At 46.4% G+C, this 15,822-nt stretch overlaps 1 protein-coding gene across 2 annotated transcripts in view; it reads left to right on the top strand.

Moving 5' to 3' along the window:
• LOC144592850 (transcription initiation factor TFIID subunit 4-like) overlaps window positions 1–15,822 on the top strand; it is a 76,877-nt gene that overhangs the window by 18,674 nt on the left and 42,381 nt on the right. For both annotated transcript variants that reach the window (XM_078398007.1, XM_078398008.1), the window contains exons 5-9: window positions 26–148; window positions 2,087–2,176; window positions 3,258–3,461; window positions 4,521–4,641; window positions 5,861–5,978. In XM_078398007.1, coding sequence (XP_078254133.1) covers window positions 26–148; window positions 2,087–2,176; window positions 3,258–3,461; window positions 4,521–4,641; window positions 5,861–5,978 — 656 coding nt within the window. The remainder of the gene's footprint in view (window positions 1–25; window positions 149–2,086; window positions 2,177–3,257; window positions 3,462–4,520; window positions 4,642–5,860; window positions 5,979–15,822) is intronic.

Consider the following 15,822-nt stretch of genomic DNA (forward strand, 5'->3'; position numbering starts at 1 on the left):
TTTTGCTTTCTGGTCCCTTTTGTAGGAAACGTTGGAAAATGTGAAGAAATGCAAGAACTTTCTTGCAACGTTAATTAAACTTGCTTCCAGTGGGTCTCAGTCAACACAGATGTCCAGCAATGTGAAGATTTTGGTGCAGAAACTACTGGTAAGAAATATTACCATAAATATTGTTCCCTTTTCAAAATTTTGTGTTTAGTATATTGTAACGTGTACCGAGGAACAGTGAAAAGCTTTATTTTGCATGCTAACCAGTCAGCGGAAAGACAATAGGTGATTACAATCGAGCCGTCCGCAGTATCCAGATATAGGATAAAGGGAATAATGTTTAGTGCAAGATAAAGTCCAGTACAGTCCAATCAAAGATAGATTGAGGGTCTCCAATGAGGTAGATAGTAGTTCAGGACTGCTCTCTAGTTGTTGGTAGGATGGTTCAGTTGCCTGATAACAGCTGGGAACAAACTATCCCTGAATCTGGAGGTGTGCATTTTCACCCATCTGTGCCTTATGCCTGATGGGAGAGGGGAGTAGAGGAAGTGGCTGGGGTGAGACTCATCTATATACTAAAACTCTCGTTTGTTATCTTGTTTGTGACTGAACTTCAGCCAAAACGGTACACGGTAGCGCGACAATTCTCGGCCCACCTTACTCACCATTATCACTTTAGTAGTTTTATTGAAATCGGTGTTATATTTTTTAAGATATTCACATTTTAAAGTTTAAAAGGAGGGGAGAGGGAGGGGGGAGTGGGGGAGAAAGGAGAGGGGAGGGGGTGTTGAGGAGAGATGGGAGGGGGGGGAAGACAGGGTGCTGCACCAATGCAGGAGAGGTTTGGGCCCAACAAGTTACTCCAGCACTTTGTCTAGTCCTTGATTAAAAGCCTCACCCCGGCCACTCCCTCTTCTCCCTCTCCCAGGGTAATTTCAATTGAAAAGGATCGCAGTCGGGCAGTCATTTCTCAAGTCATTGTGTGACCTTTACTTTGCCACGTCCAAACCTGAAAGGCTGTAGTTTTGAGGTGATGGGGAGAAGGATAAGGGCGGCACAATGACGCAGCGGTGGAGTTGCTGCCTTACAGTGCCGGAAACCTGGGTTCAATCCTGACTCAGGGTGCTGTACGTCCAGAGTTTGTAGAGGGAGAAACTGTAGATGCTGCTTTACGCAGAAGATGGACACAACAAGCTCGAGTAACTCAGCGGGTGAGGCAGCATCTCTGGAGAAAAAGGATGGGTGACGTTTCGAATCGGAATCTTTTTTTCAGTTTGTATTTTCTCCCTGTGACCGTGTGGGTTTCCCCCGGGTGCTCCGGTTTCCTCTCACATCCCAAAGACGTGCAGGTTTGTAGGTTAATTGGCTTCTGTAAATTGTCCCTAGTGTGTATGTCAGAACTAATGTGCCGGGATTGCTGGTTGGCGTGGGCAGAAGGGCCTGTTTTCATGCTGTATTTCTAAGCTAAACTAAACTGATGTTGAGGAATAGTTTTCAAAATTGGCCAGGGTTTTGGAACTATTAAGGTGATTGAGGCTGAAACTTCCTTCATAGCAAGTCTCCGGATGAACACATGGACTGTAACCCAGAGGGCAGTGGGCTGAGAGCTGGGAAGTGGGACTTGGATCACACAGCAGAGGTGTGGATGGAATATGTTGAACAATCTCCACCTTTGACCTAAGTTTCTGATGTCCTCTGTTCCTCGATTCCCCTACTCTGGGCAAGAGTGTGCATCTTTCCGTCTCATGGTTTTATACACCTCTATAAGCCCTCCAGAGATGCTGCCTGATCTGCTCAGTTACTCCAGCACTTTGTGTGTCGTTGTCTTCAGGTCATTCTGTGAATACATTGTGTTGAAAAGATCTGCAGATGCTGGTTTAAATCATCGAAGGGGGGACAGGCAGTGTTTCTGGAGAGGAGGAATGGGTGACATTTCGGGTGCAGAGCCGAGTCTGAAGAAGGACCTCGACCCGAAATGTCACCCATTCCTCTCCAGAGATGCTGCCTGCCCTGCTGAGTTACTCCAGCGTTTTGTATCTATCTGTGACCACATTGGCCTATTAATTCTAGTCTTGAAATGTGCTTTGTTTTCCATCAGGATGGGAAGTTGGAAGCGGAGGAATTCACAACCCAGCTGTACCAAGAGCTGAAGTCTTCCCCACAGCCTTACCTTGTGCCTTTTCTCAAGGTAACCACTTTGTGACATTGCTCTAACCTTGTAGCCATTAATGTGTACCCGTCTGAAGAAGGGTCTCGACCTGAAACGTCATCCATTCCTTCGCTCCAGAGATACTACCTGTCCCGCTGAGTTACTCCAGCTTTTTGTGTCTATCTAATGTGTACAAAGAGTTCTTCTTTCATGTACACAGAGGTGCTTGCACAGTAACCACTTGGCCTGAGAAGAATCCTTGCTTATTGAATGCTTGTTTTTTAAATATGCAAAATACAGAATGGAAAAGAGCCCTTCGGCCCACTGTGTCCATACTGACCATTGACCACCCGTTCGCACTGATTCCATTGTTATCACACAACAAAAAAAGCCTTTCACTGTACCTCTGTACACGTGACAATAAACTAAGCTAACTAAATGTGTCCATTGAAGTGGGAAGTTGTCAAAAATTTCATCTGGTTCACTTTTGGGCGTCGAGGAAGGAAGTTTGCCGTCATCACACCATTGGTATTTTCATTTATTCCATACGTGTTTAATTAACTGAGTTTAAATTCCCCAGTTGTATTGGAGGTTATTAGCTCGTCCATATGGATCATTAATCCAGACCTCAATGGGGCGGTGCAGGGTCGAACCGCTTCCTCACTGCGCCAACGACCCTGGTTCTATCATAACCTTGGACGCTGTCGTGGACGTGGAGTTTGCACGTTCTCCCTTTGACCGTGCCGGTTTAATCCGCATCCCGCATAACCTATGTAGGTTTGCAGGTTAATTGGCCCTCTGTAAATTGCTCCTGGTGCGTAGGGAGTGGATGAGAATGTGGGATAACGGAATTAACTCGTGTGTACGGGTGATCGATGGTGGTCCTGGGCTTGGTGGGCCGAAGGGGACATCCCACACAGTAGTGGAGAAAACCTACATGGTCGCAGGGAGAACTCCACACAGACAGCTTCCAAGGTGAGGATGGAAGTTGGGTCTCTGGCGCTGTGAAGCGGCGGCTCTACCCGCTGTGCCACTGTTCTACCCGAGATGACGTACGACAGTTTTGCAACTTGATCTCAATAAAGAATGATGCCTCGTGGAAACTTTTTTTGCCTTGCAGCGAAGTTTACCTGCCTTACGGAAGCAGACGCCAAACCCGCAGGCCTTCATTCAGCAGTGCCTACAGAGACCTGCCGCTCCAGCTACTGCACTAGTAGCTGCCTCTGGAGTACCCAAGCTGCCTAACCCAGGGCAGGTTACACGGACGGTCACAGTGACTAATGCTGCACAGCAGGCAACGCTCCTGCAGGCCAAGGCACAGATGGTACGTACTAACCCCTCCACCATTGCACAGAACTGCTCGTGGAAGTGTAGGGAAGGCTATTTCAAGATCATTGTAATCAAATTCAATGGTTCGATGGTGTTTTATTATCACAGGTACCGAGGTACAGTGATGGTCTTTTTGTTTGCACACAGTTTGAGTTTAGTTTGTTGTCACGTGGCACGTAAAAGGTACAGTGAAAATCTTTCGTTGCGTGCTAGTCAGTCAGCGGATACAGGCTCAAGGGTATGATGTTTAGTGCCAGGTAAAGTCCGATCAAAGATAGTCCGAGGGTCTCCAGTGAGGTAGGTGGTAGCTCAGGACCGTTCTCTAGTTAGTGATAGGATGGTTCAGTTGCCTGATAACAGCTGGGAAGTAACCGTCCCTGAATCTGGAAGTGTGCTTATTGCCATACACAAGTATAGTCCCCGGTTAAGTACAGAATCCATAGTAACAGCCCACTGAGTCCATATGCACGAGTCGTCAGGTTTTGACGCATTTTTCGTCCCAGCTGCAGCTGTGCCATAAAAGTCCGTTGCAGCTGAAACCTCCGTCTGGATCATCCAGTGAACTGTCATCCCCCTCCTTGTCCAGCCACCTTCAGCCTTTGTGTCCCGGGGCCGCCTCCCGCAGCCGACCTTGACAGTGCGGAATGTAAGACCCCTGGTTCTTGCAGGCGGTTTATCCAGCGTCTGCTGCCATTGCCGACTCCCTCCTCCCTCTCTCTCTCCAGCTCCCAGTCCTCAGGGACGAGCAGGGGTCGAGATCGGCTGCTTCCCCTACAGGCGGGTTCCCTGTACCGTGCTGAGGTACGGCTGTGGCCCGTCAGGGGCTGATTAATGTGACTAAAGTTCCATACCTTTCAAGGCAGTTGACTGAAGAAGCAGGGAGTTGGAAGTTTTGTTTTGCATTGTTGCAAAATTGCAGCAGGATCTTGATCGGTTGGGCATGTGACAATAAAACGCTCTTGACTGGACTTGTGTAGAAGGCAGAGTTTGCAACATGCTTTTGCTGTCCTCTCTGATCTACCCTGCCTTTAGTCATGATTCAATTTGTTTGCAGGTAGTTCAGCAGCCTGGAGTACCTGGCATAACCCAAGAAAACCTACTGCCACGGACACAAAGACCTCCGAACCACATCACCATGCCCGCAGCACAAATCCAAGTCAAAGTGCTTCAAGGAGGTAAGGAATCCATTCGGCAATATTTTACCAAATAAGTTGTGTATGTGTGTAGTGTCATGGAGCACGTTGTAAACATTTAGACCTTACTTTAGAGATACGTTGAAAACAGGCTCTTCGGCCCACCGAGTCTGGACCAACCAGTGATCACCCCGTACACTAGCACTACTCTACACACTAGGGCTGATTAAAAAATTTTAGGAGCTACATTAACATACAAACCTGGTCGCCTTTGGGATCTGGGTAGAAACCCACACATTCAGTTTCAGTTTATTTTATTTTCACGTGTACCAATGTATAGTGAAAAGCTTTACGGAGGCGGGGAAAAACTGCAAACTCCACTCAGACAGTACCCATAGTAGTCAGAGTCGAACCTGGGTCTCTTGCCGCTGTCGGGCAACAACTCCCCTAATTTGAAGAGGAAATTGGGAGAGAAGTCGTAGAGTGTGAAGAAAGGTCTCAACCCATAATGTCACCTATCCATGTTCGCCAGAGATGCTGCCTGACCCGCTGAGCTACTCCAGCATTCTGTGTGTTGTGTTGAGTTACTTCAGCACTTTGTCGAACCCCGTGTCACTGACGCTGCGCCACTGTGCTGGGGAGTAATGGGAACTCCTCCTTAAATGTTCTGTTTTTTAAACCTTTCCCTTTGACCAATTTACTTTTATTTTCAAGGTCCATGGTTCTGACTTTAGTGCTTTATTATATAAAAGCTTTATTTCCATTTACAATTTGAAAGAAAATTTCGGGGGTTCCTGTGGAGATAATTGCATTGTTTTTTCTACATTACCAGTTAGGTTACCAGGGTGAAAGGCCTGGATAGAGTGGATGTGGAGAGGACGTTTTCATTAGAGAGAGAGTCTAGGACCAGAGGGCACAGCCTCAGAATAAAAGGACGTGCCTTTAGAAAGGAAACAATGAGGAATCTGTTTAGTCAGAGGGTGGTGAATCTGTGGAATTCATTGTCACAGACGGCAGTGGAGGCCATCATTGGGTATTTTTAAGGTGGAGATTGACAGATTTGTGATTAGTAACGGTGTCATAGGTAATGGGGAGAAGGAATGGGGTTGAGAGTGAAGGATAGATCAGCCATGAATTATTGGCAGGGTACATTCGATGGGCCAAATGGCCTAATGCTGCTCTGATGAATGCTGTCCATGAACTGCTGTTTGGCGCTGATGTGGTTTGAGGTTGAAAGGCATACTTTGTTTTCTGCACTCAGGTGCTGTGACTTCAGTGGTGAAAGTACCAGCCGTACAAGGAAGTGGGAGCTCAGGCATTCTCGTGCGCGCCTCGACTGAGGAAAGATTGAAAAGGGAAGGAGGAGGTGCATCTTTCAGGTAAGAGCCATGAAAATGATCAGAATTTAGAAATCAGGAACTGCAGGTGCGGGTGAAGAACTGGAAACCAAAAGTTGTACAGCCCCCCAAAAGACTGTATTCTGCTCAAAGTCGCAGCATTTGCAAAGTGCTTGAAGAACGGGTCAGGTGGAATCCATGGAGAGAAATTAATACACAACATTTCGGGTTGGGACTGATGGAGCAGAGGAGATAAAGTTGGTAAAGTGAAACGAGGGGGAGTGTAGGACAGAAAGTGGCGAATGATAGGTGGAGCTAGACGCAGAGTGCTGGAGCAACTCAACGGGTTGAGTTATGATATCTGGAAAAGGTCATGGGGAATAGGAGTAAAATGAAGCCATTCGGCCCACCAATTCGACTCCGCCATTCAATCATGGCTGATCTATCTCTCCTTCCTAACCCCGTTCTCCTGCCTTCTCTCCATAACCTCTGACACCCTTCACTCCAACCTCTCATACCTGTGAGAAAAAGGATGGGTAACGTTTTGAGTCGGAACTCTTCTTCAAACCCCTAGTGATAGGTGGATACAGGTGTGGATGGGTGATTCGCAAATGGGTGGAGATAGTAACCAAGGCAGGAGGTGAAAGGGAAACAAAAGGGTACCAAATAAGGAAGAGAGTGGAATGTAAAGCTGGAGAAGAGATATTGAGTAGACGGAGGAGGAGGGTGAGATGGTGGGTGGGAAAGAGGGGGTTAATAGGAAAAATGGAGCTCGAAGCAGACACGGGAAATGACTGGAAGAAAGAGGGGAAAGGAACAAGGCGACAGGATAGTAAGAGAAAGGTATGCTCATTGTTTTTGTACAGTAGACGCGTTATGGTAATTAAGAATCCAAAGGGTCCTGACCTGAAACATCACCGATCCATGTACTGCAGAGATGCTGCCTGGTCCACTGAGTTACTACAGCACTTTGTGTCCTCTTTTGTTATCATAAATAACTTGTGTTCCCTGCAGAAGCTGAAATCTGGAGCAAAATAAAAGTGGGGAGAGGGACCCGGAGGGCCAGGCAGCATCTGGAGGGGGAAATGAATAGTCAACATTTTGTGGTCAAGGCACTTCTGCTGGTCAGCAGTTTATTACTCCCTGTTACAGCATAACCCCTATTGGTCTCACATTGAAGGTGATGGTGGGCCACCTTGAATTGTTGCCATCTGTGTGGCAAATAATCGGTGCGCTCGTGTGGGCAGTTGCATGTGTTTAACATGACCAAACGGTCACGCGGTTCCAGGTCTGGGCAGTGTGTGACCTGGAGGGAGAATTGAGAATGACCGTAATCCAGTATTGTGAGCCCTGAACCTCAGGAAGTCACCAGTTACATGGGTTAATAGTCAAGAGTTCTAGATCTACGTTATCCCACTTTCTCATCCACTCCCTATACACCGGGCAATTTAGAGGGCCAATTAATCTACAAACCCACTCCTCTTTAGGCTGCAGAGAGAAACCAGGCCCCCGGAAGAAACTCGCACGGTCACTGAGAACGTGCAAACTCCACACAGACCGCACCCGAGATCAGGATTGAACTTGGGTATCTGGCACTGAGGTAGAGGCTCTGACTGAAGAAGGGACTTGACCTAAAACGGCACCTATTCTTTTTCGCCAGAGATGCTGCCTGTTCCACTGAGTTACTCCAGCATTGTGAAAATGACTGATTTAATTGTCAGATTTTGACTATACATTTATGAAATTCAACAAGCTTTAAACTGGTGAGCACACAAAAAGTGCTCCATCCTGTGCCATACACAGTCTAACCCATTGTACAAACTGGACACCGTAGCACCGTTCCATATTTGGAACGAGGGGTGATCTTATGGAGGTGTATAAGATCATGAGGGCAACAGATAGTGTGAGTATGCAGAGTCTTATTCCCTGGGTGTGGGCCTGTTTTCATGCTGAATCTCTCAAACTAAAATGTGCCTAAAGTCTATCCAAATGCCACTATTGTATCTGCCTTCTCCATTCCAGTGACCCACCGCATTCTTTGTAAAAGCCTGCCCCATAAATCTCCTTTAAACATTGCCCTTCTAACCTACGTTATGCCCCCTAATATTTGATGTTTCTTTCCTGGGAAATAGGCTAGAGAGTCAGAACCTCTGACTGGAGACATTAAACACTGCAGATGCTGTAATCTGGAGTGAGAAACTGCTATCCAGGGGAAGTGTCTTGACCCAAAAGTTGACCGTCCATTTCTCCCCTCCTATGTTCTTCTAGCTTTTTTTTTTTTGCAGTTGCTGTTGAATCCCGTTTTAATAGAGAGCCAGATTGTCTCAAATGTTAGGGTCACTGAGTCATACAGCACAGAAATAGGTCCTTCGATCTAACTAACGCATGCTGACCAAGATGCCCCATCTATGCTAGTCCCACCTACCCTTGTTTGGCCCATATCGCTCTAAACATTTCCTATCTATATACCCATCCAAATGACTTTTAAATGTTACTATAGAAGCTGCCTCGTCTGGTGGGTCGTTCCAAATGCCCAACATCCTCTGTGGCTGGTGTAATTTGTTCCCCAGTGTGTAGGTGAGTTCATTTCTAGGAGCAGAATTAGGCCATTCAGCCCATCAAGTCTACTTTGCCATTCCATCGTGGCTGCCCCTCCTATGTCCTTCTAGCTTTTTTTTGTTTTTTGCTCCAGATTCCAGCTTCTGCAGTCTTTTATGTCTCCATTTTAATGCTCAATTGCAAAATCTCTTCCAAGTATGGCCGCTTTGAAGAAGCCCAGATCTCTGGATGTTCTGTGAGACCCTCTCATTGCTTCCCCACTTCCCCATGATTTCTACTGCTCTTCGACCATGTTCTGACCCAGACTCGCTAGTTTCGTTTAGAGTTACAGTGTGGAAACAGACCCTTCGGCCCACCGGGTCCATACCAACCAGCAATCACCCGTACACTAGTTCTATCCTACATTCATAGAAAAAATATATATATATAGGTGCAGGAGTAGGCCATTTGGCCCTTCAAGCCAGCACTGCCATTCAATATGATCATGGCTGATCATCTAAAATCGGTACCCTGTTCCCGCTTTTTCCCCATATTCCTTGTTTCCTTTAGCCCTAATAGCAAAATCTATTCCTCTCTTGAAAACTTCCAGTGAATTGGCCTCCACTGTCTTCTGTGGCAGAGAATTCCATAGATTCACAACTCTCTGGCTAAAAAAATGTTTCCTCATCTCAATCTTAAATGGTCTACCCCTTATTCATAAACTATGACCCCTGGTTCTGGACTCCCCCAACATCGGGAACATTTTTTCTGCATCTAGCCTGCTCAATCCCTTAAGAACTTTATATGTTTCTAGAAGATCCCCTCTCATCCTACTTCTTGGGACATCTTACAGAAGCCAATTAACCTGCAAACCTGCACGTCTTTGGCATGTGGGAGGAAACCAGAGCACCGTGGAGGAAACCCACGCGTTCACAGGAAAAGCATACAAATTTCGTACAGACAGCACCCATCGTCAGGTTCAAACACGTTTCTCTGGTTTTGAAAGGCAACAACTCTACCGCTGTGCCACTGCGCCGTCCCTAAGCTAATCAAATCTAGTTTGCAAGATGCTCTGCAACAATTACAGAGCTCTGTAAAGTGCACGGATAAATAGTTCACCATTTCAAGCGCAAGTATCTTGAGGTTGCAGTTGAATCCCGTTTTAATAGAGAGCCAGATTGTCTCAAATGTTAGGGTCACTGAGTCATACAGCACAGAAATAGGTCCTTCGATCTAACTGACGCATGCTGACCAAGATGCCCCATCTATGCTAGTCCCACCTACCCTTGTTTGGCCCATATCGCTCTAAACATTTCCTATCTATATACCCATCCAAATGACTTTTAAATGTTGCTATAGAAGCTGCCTCGTCTGGTGGGTCGTTCCAAATGCCCAACATCCTCTGTGGCTGGTGTAATTTGTTCCCCAGTGTGTAGGTGAGTTCATTTCTAGGAGCAGAATTAGGCCATTCAGCCCATCAAGTCTACTTTGCCATTCCATCGTGGGTGATTCATCTTTCCCCCTCAACCCCATTCTACTGCCTTCTTCCCATAACCCCTGACACCTTTACTAACAAAGAATCTGTCAATCTCTGTCTTTAGCATATCCATTGACTTGGCCTCCACAGCCGTCTGTGGCAATAAATTCCACAGATTCACCCCTCCCACTGTCTAAATAAATTCCTCCTTATCTGCTTTCTAAAGGGATGCTTTTATTCTGAGGCTTTGGCCTCTGGTCCTAGACTATTCCATTTGTGGAAACATCCTCTGCACATCTGCTGTCATATGTTGAAAGACTGGAGCGACTAGGCTTGTATACACTGGAATTTAGAAGGATGAGAGGAGATCTTATTTGAAACGTATAAGATTATTAAGGGGTTGGACACGTTAGAGGCAGGAAATATGTTCCCAGTTTTGGGGGAGTCCAGAACAAGGGGCCACAGTTTAAGAATAAGGGGTCGGCCATTTAGAACTGTGATGAGGAAAAACTTTTTCAGTCAGAGAGTTGTGTATCTGTGGAATTCTCTGCCTCAGAAGGCAGTGGAGGCCAATTCTCTGAATGCTTTCAAGAGAGAGCTAGATAGAGCTCTTAAGGATAGCGGGAGTCAGGGGTTATGGGGAGAAGGCAGGAACGGGGTACTGATTGAGAATGATCAGCCATGATCACATTGAATGGTGGTGCTGGCTCGAAGGGCCGAATGGCCTCCTCCTGCACCTATTGTCTATTGTCTATTGCTCTATCCAGGCCTTTCATGAACCAGTATTTTTCAATGAGGTCCCCTCTTATCCTTCTAAACTACAGCGAGCACAGGCCCTGTGTGGTCAAACCCGTCATTTGTTCGGGGACATGGGAGCTGCTGAGAATGTTGGGAAGTATAACATGAGATCAATGTAGGATTGGTGTAGATGGTTGGGATGCGCTCAGTGGGCTGTAGGCCCTGTTTCCATATTGTGATTTTCTATATTCATACTGAATTCTGAAGTACTGTTCTACAGTATTTCATTGATCACAAACCTCGTCCAATCTTGCTCTAATGTGACATCACAAAGTAAAGCATTTTTCAAAGCACTCAGTAACTGAACCATGAATTATTTGACAGAATTCTTAAATTGCATGGCTAGTGATACTTAATCATCTACACACCTAATAATCTAGGTTAGAAGTATGTTTTGTGTTTGATCGCTTAGCTTGACGGTAGTCACAGTTCTAGTCTTCCAAGTGACCTCCAGAAAAGGCTACTGATCACACAAAATCATAGGGTGGATGCACAGAGTCCTTTACCCAGGGCAGGGGAATCAAGAACAAGAAGACATGTTTTTAAGGTGAGTGAGAAAAGATTCAATATGAACCTGAGGTGCAACTTTTTCACCCAGAGGGGGACGGGTCTATGGAATGAGCTGGCAGAGGAGGTTGTTGAGGCGGGTACAATAACAGCATTTAAAGGACACTGGGGCAGGTACATGGATAGGAAAGATTTTGAGAGATATGGACCAAACAGAGCGTCATGGTACAGGAGTAGTTCTATTGAGCTTTGGGTTTGTGGGTGTAGACTTTAGACTTTCAGCGTGGAAACAGGCCTTTTGGCTCACTGAGTCTGTACTGCCAAGCGATCTCTCTACCTTTAGTGCCGGTAGGTTATTGAAGACTGAGCATAAAAATTGGGTGTTTACCATCATAAAAAGAGAATGAACCGGTTCCTTGTCACAGTTGTTTTTTTTTGGAAGGTGTGTGGATAAATTGGTGTTTTTCCCCATATCAGTAATGAGTGACTGCCATTGGTGTTGGTCAATGGACTATTCTTTGGGTGGCAGTGGTGTAGCTTGTAAGAGCCACTGCCTCGATGCTAAAGACTTGGGCGTCGTCTGCGTGGAGTTTGCACATTCTCTCTTTTGGTGCTCCAGTTTCCTCCAACATCCAAAAGATAATGCTGGTTGGAAGGTGAACTGGCCCTTGTAGTGTGTTCCCCAGTGTGTAGGCAAGTGGGATATCTGGGACAGGGAAGCTGATGTTGAGGACTATAAAATGTGATCAGTGGTGTAGATGGTTGGCATGTTCCCAGAGGGCCGATGGGCCTGTTTCTGTGCTGTATTTCTCTATGATCCTGTGACTCCGATTTGGCTATCAGACTACAAAGTCATAATTAAGCACAACTCATTAAAGAACATAACTTTAGAAAGGAGATGGGGAGGAATTTCTTTAGCCAGAGAGTGGTGAATCTGTAGAATTCTTTGCCACAAATGGCGGTGGAGGCCAAGTCATTGGGTATTTTTAAAGCAGAGATTGACAGGTTCTTGATTAGTAAGGGTGCCAAAGTTACGGGGAAAAGGCAGGAGAATGGGGTTGAGAAGGAAAGATAGATCGGCCATGATTGAATGCCAGAATGGACTTGATGGGCTGAATGGCCTAATTCTGCACCAATGTCTTGTGGTCTTATTAATATTGTGAACTAAAATGTAGGTGTGCAGAATACTTTCCATATTTGAATAATCGGGGTATTTAGCTACACATGCAGGCAGGGGAGATTAGTTAATTTAACAGCATTATAGCGAAGATAGAAACAAAATGCTGGAGTAACTCGGTGGGTCAGGCAGTATCTATGGAGAGAAGGAATGGGTGATGTTTTGGGTCAAGACCCTTCTTCAGACTGAGCATTCTGCTTAGCATATTGTGGACTGAAAACCCTGTGCTGCGCTGTTCTATGCTGACTTTTTAAAAAGCATTATATAAAAGCACGATGGCTCAAAACACAATGCTCAAAATAAAAAAGCAAAGAACATGCTAAATATTACTAAATCAGACGTGTCCAAAGTCCGGCCCGGGGGCCAATCGCGGCCCGAGGTCAGATTTTATACGGCCCGCAGCTTCCGTCTTAAAATGTATTATTGATGGCCCGCCAGCACTGTCTAACAGAATGAAGGTGAGGGGAGAGGGCGGAGGGCGACTACACACGGCGGTCAGCGCTGCCCGAACTCCCCCCCCGCCCCTCCCCGAGCGGGAGAGGCGACGGCGACTACACTTCCTGGTGTGCGGGGGGGGGGGGGGGGGAGAGCAGCAGCTGAGCTCTCCTCACCCCGCACGCTCATTGGCAGGCGCTCCTGTCAGTCGGGCGGGTGCCGCATCCCCCCAGCGGGAGAGGTGACGGCGACTACACCAACTACACCTGGCGGTCAGCACTGCCCGATCTGCGGATTGTCAGACGCGAGGTCCGGGGGTGGGGAGCGCATTAGTTGAAGGTTCGGGGTGGGGGGGAGCGCATTAGTTAAAGGTTCGGTGGGGGGGGGGGGGGGGGCATTGGCCCTTGGGTATTTTCACATTATCAAATCTGGCCCTCTTTGAAAAAAGTTTGGACACCACTGTACTAAATCATCGATTGCCTGTCTTTTGATTGTCATCCTTTTCGGAGAGTCAACTTTGTTTTCTTAAAGTCACAGAAAAAAAATTACCAGAATGGAACCAGTGTTCAATGCAGTAATTGTATACTTTCCCCTTTTCCTTCACAAGCATAGTTCATAGGTTCTAGGAGCAGTATTAGGCCATTCGGCCCATCATGTCATCTCTGCCATTCAATCATGGCTGATCTACCTTTCCCTCTCAACCCCATTGTCCTGCCACCTCTCCATAACCCCTAACACCGTACTAATCAAGAATCTGTCAATCTCTGCCTTGAACATACCCATTGACTTGTCCTCCACAGCCGTCTGTGGCAGTGAATTACAAGAAATTCCTCCTCATCTCATTTCTAAAGTTACATCCTTTTATTCTGAGGCTATGGCCTTTGGTCCTAGAATCTACTGAAAACTTCCTTTCTGCATCACTCTATCCAGGCCATTCACTTTTACTTTAACTTTCTATGAAGGAAGATAAAGTATGTGCTGCTGATCAGTAATGCTTTACCATAACAATCCAGTAAGTGGTGCCACAGTTTGCAGTTCCAGGAGAGCAATTACTTTGTACATCGTTGCAGCAGTGAATCAAGGACTTGCCACAGGGAAAGCAGGTTCTTTAAACATTCAGAGCCACGGTTTGCAGTGCAAAATATCAGAACATTCAGTAATAATGTTCAAAAGATAGTGGACAGTTGTTTCCTAAGCTACTTGGAAGTGAGAGCTAGTGTCACACTATAATTGAAGAAAGACGCAGTGCTGGAGTAATGTGCAGCGCATTGGTAGAGTTGTTGCCTTACAGCACCAGAGACCCGTGTTCTAACCTCACTACAGGTTCTGTCTATACTCGATAGATTGAACTAGCTGATTCTGCCCTTTTGTCTTTATGAACATAAACTGTTGAATAGGCAAGTTATGAGATCTGTTGTTACTCTGTGTGGGAAGTGCTACCCCAGTGGTGACGCAAATATCCAGGTATTAATAAGGAAACAAGATTTTAATTGGCATGGCACGGCGGCGCAGCTGGCTTACAGCGCCAGAGACCCGGGATCGATCCTCCCAATTAACCTGCAAACCCACACGTCTTTGGGATGTGGGAGGAAACCGGAGCACCCGGGGGGAAACCCACACAGTCACAGGGAGAATATGCAAACTCTGTACAGACAGCACCTGAGGTCAGGTTTGAACCTGGGTCACTGGCGTTGTGAGGCAGCAGATCCTCTAGCTGTGCCCTGCATGTTCTTAGTTATTGGACAGAGGTCCATTGTGTGGACTAGATTTGATGATCTAAATGTAGCATTTAACCTGCATTACTGGAAGATCTAGAATTCCTATGTCTGAGGTGAGAAAAAACTTTTTCACCCAGAGTTGTGGATTTGTGGAATTCTCTGCCACAGAGGGCAGTGGAAGCCAAATCACTGGATGGATTTAAGAGAGCGTTGGATTGAGCTCCAAGGGCTAGTGGAATCAAGGGATATGGGGAGAAGGCAGGCACGGGGTATTGATTGGGGACGATCAGCCATGATCACAATGAATGGCGGTGCTGGCTCGAAGGGCCGAAAGGCCTCCTGCACCTATTTTCTATGTTTCTATGTCTGTGGGAACTTGGAATGTGCAAATTGGTTCCAGTAACGAGACTTAAGTCATACTTAAAGCATTGTGGGATGTCACGGTTCAGTATTCAATGGTGACTGGCTTAGCTTTACACTTTTATATTGTGGGATCAGGCAAGAGAGTCAAAACCTAATATGGTGCAAAATCAAAACCATGCTCAATGTCCCTAGTGCAACCCAGGCAGTTTGTAGTTCGAGTTTAGTTGGAGTTTTTTAGTGTTCAATAGGCTGATGGTTGTAGGGAAGAAGCTATTCTTGAACTTGAGCATTACAGTTTTCAGACTCCGATGCCAACTTCCAGATGGCAAGTGTGAGACGGGTGTTGTGAGGGTGGTGTGGGTCCTTGATGATGTTGGCTGCTTTTTTGAGACTGTGCCTATTATGGAGATCCCTCACGTAAAGAAGCTGAGAGTATAGACTATAAGTCACTATAGAGTCTTACAGCACGGAGGTTCATGCATGCCTGCTAAGGTATGATCCAAGCTAATCCAAGTTATCTGCATTTTGCCCATATCCCTCGAGAACTTTTCTACCCCTGTAGCTGTCGAGGTGTTGATTAAATGTTCCAGCTACTTCCTCTGGCAGTTTGTGCCATATCCCCACCACCCTCAGTAAGACAGCATCTGTCTCTCGGATCCCCTTTAAATCTTTCCCCTTATGATCTGCTGTCTCTCCCCTCCAGTTTAGATTACCCTGTCGAAACAAGGAACTGCAAATGCTGCTTTGAGTTTTCTTAGATTACCCTACCGTGTGGGGAAAAAGGCTGACCAACCTCGTTAACTACACCCCTCATGATTTGATATCCCTAGGGTCATCCCTCAGCTGCCTTTACTCCATGGAGAGGAGTCCCAA

This window comes from Rhinoraja longicauda, chromosome 4, assembly GCF_053455715.1.
Source record: "Rhinoraja longicauda isolate Sanriku21f chromosome 4, sRhiLon1.1, whole genome shotgun sequence".
Classification (NCBI taxonomy): Eukaryota; Metazoa; Chordata; class Chondrichthyes; order Rajiformes; family Arhynchobatidae; genus Rhinoraja; species Rhinoraja longicauda.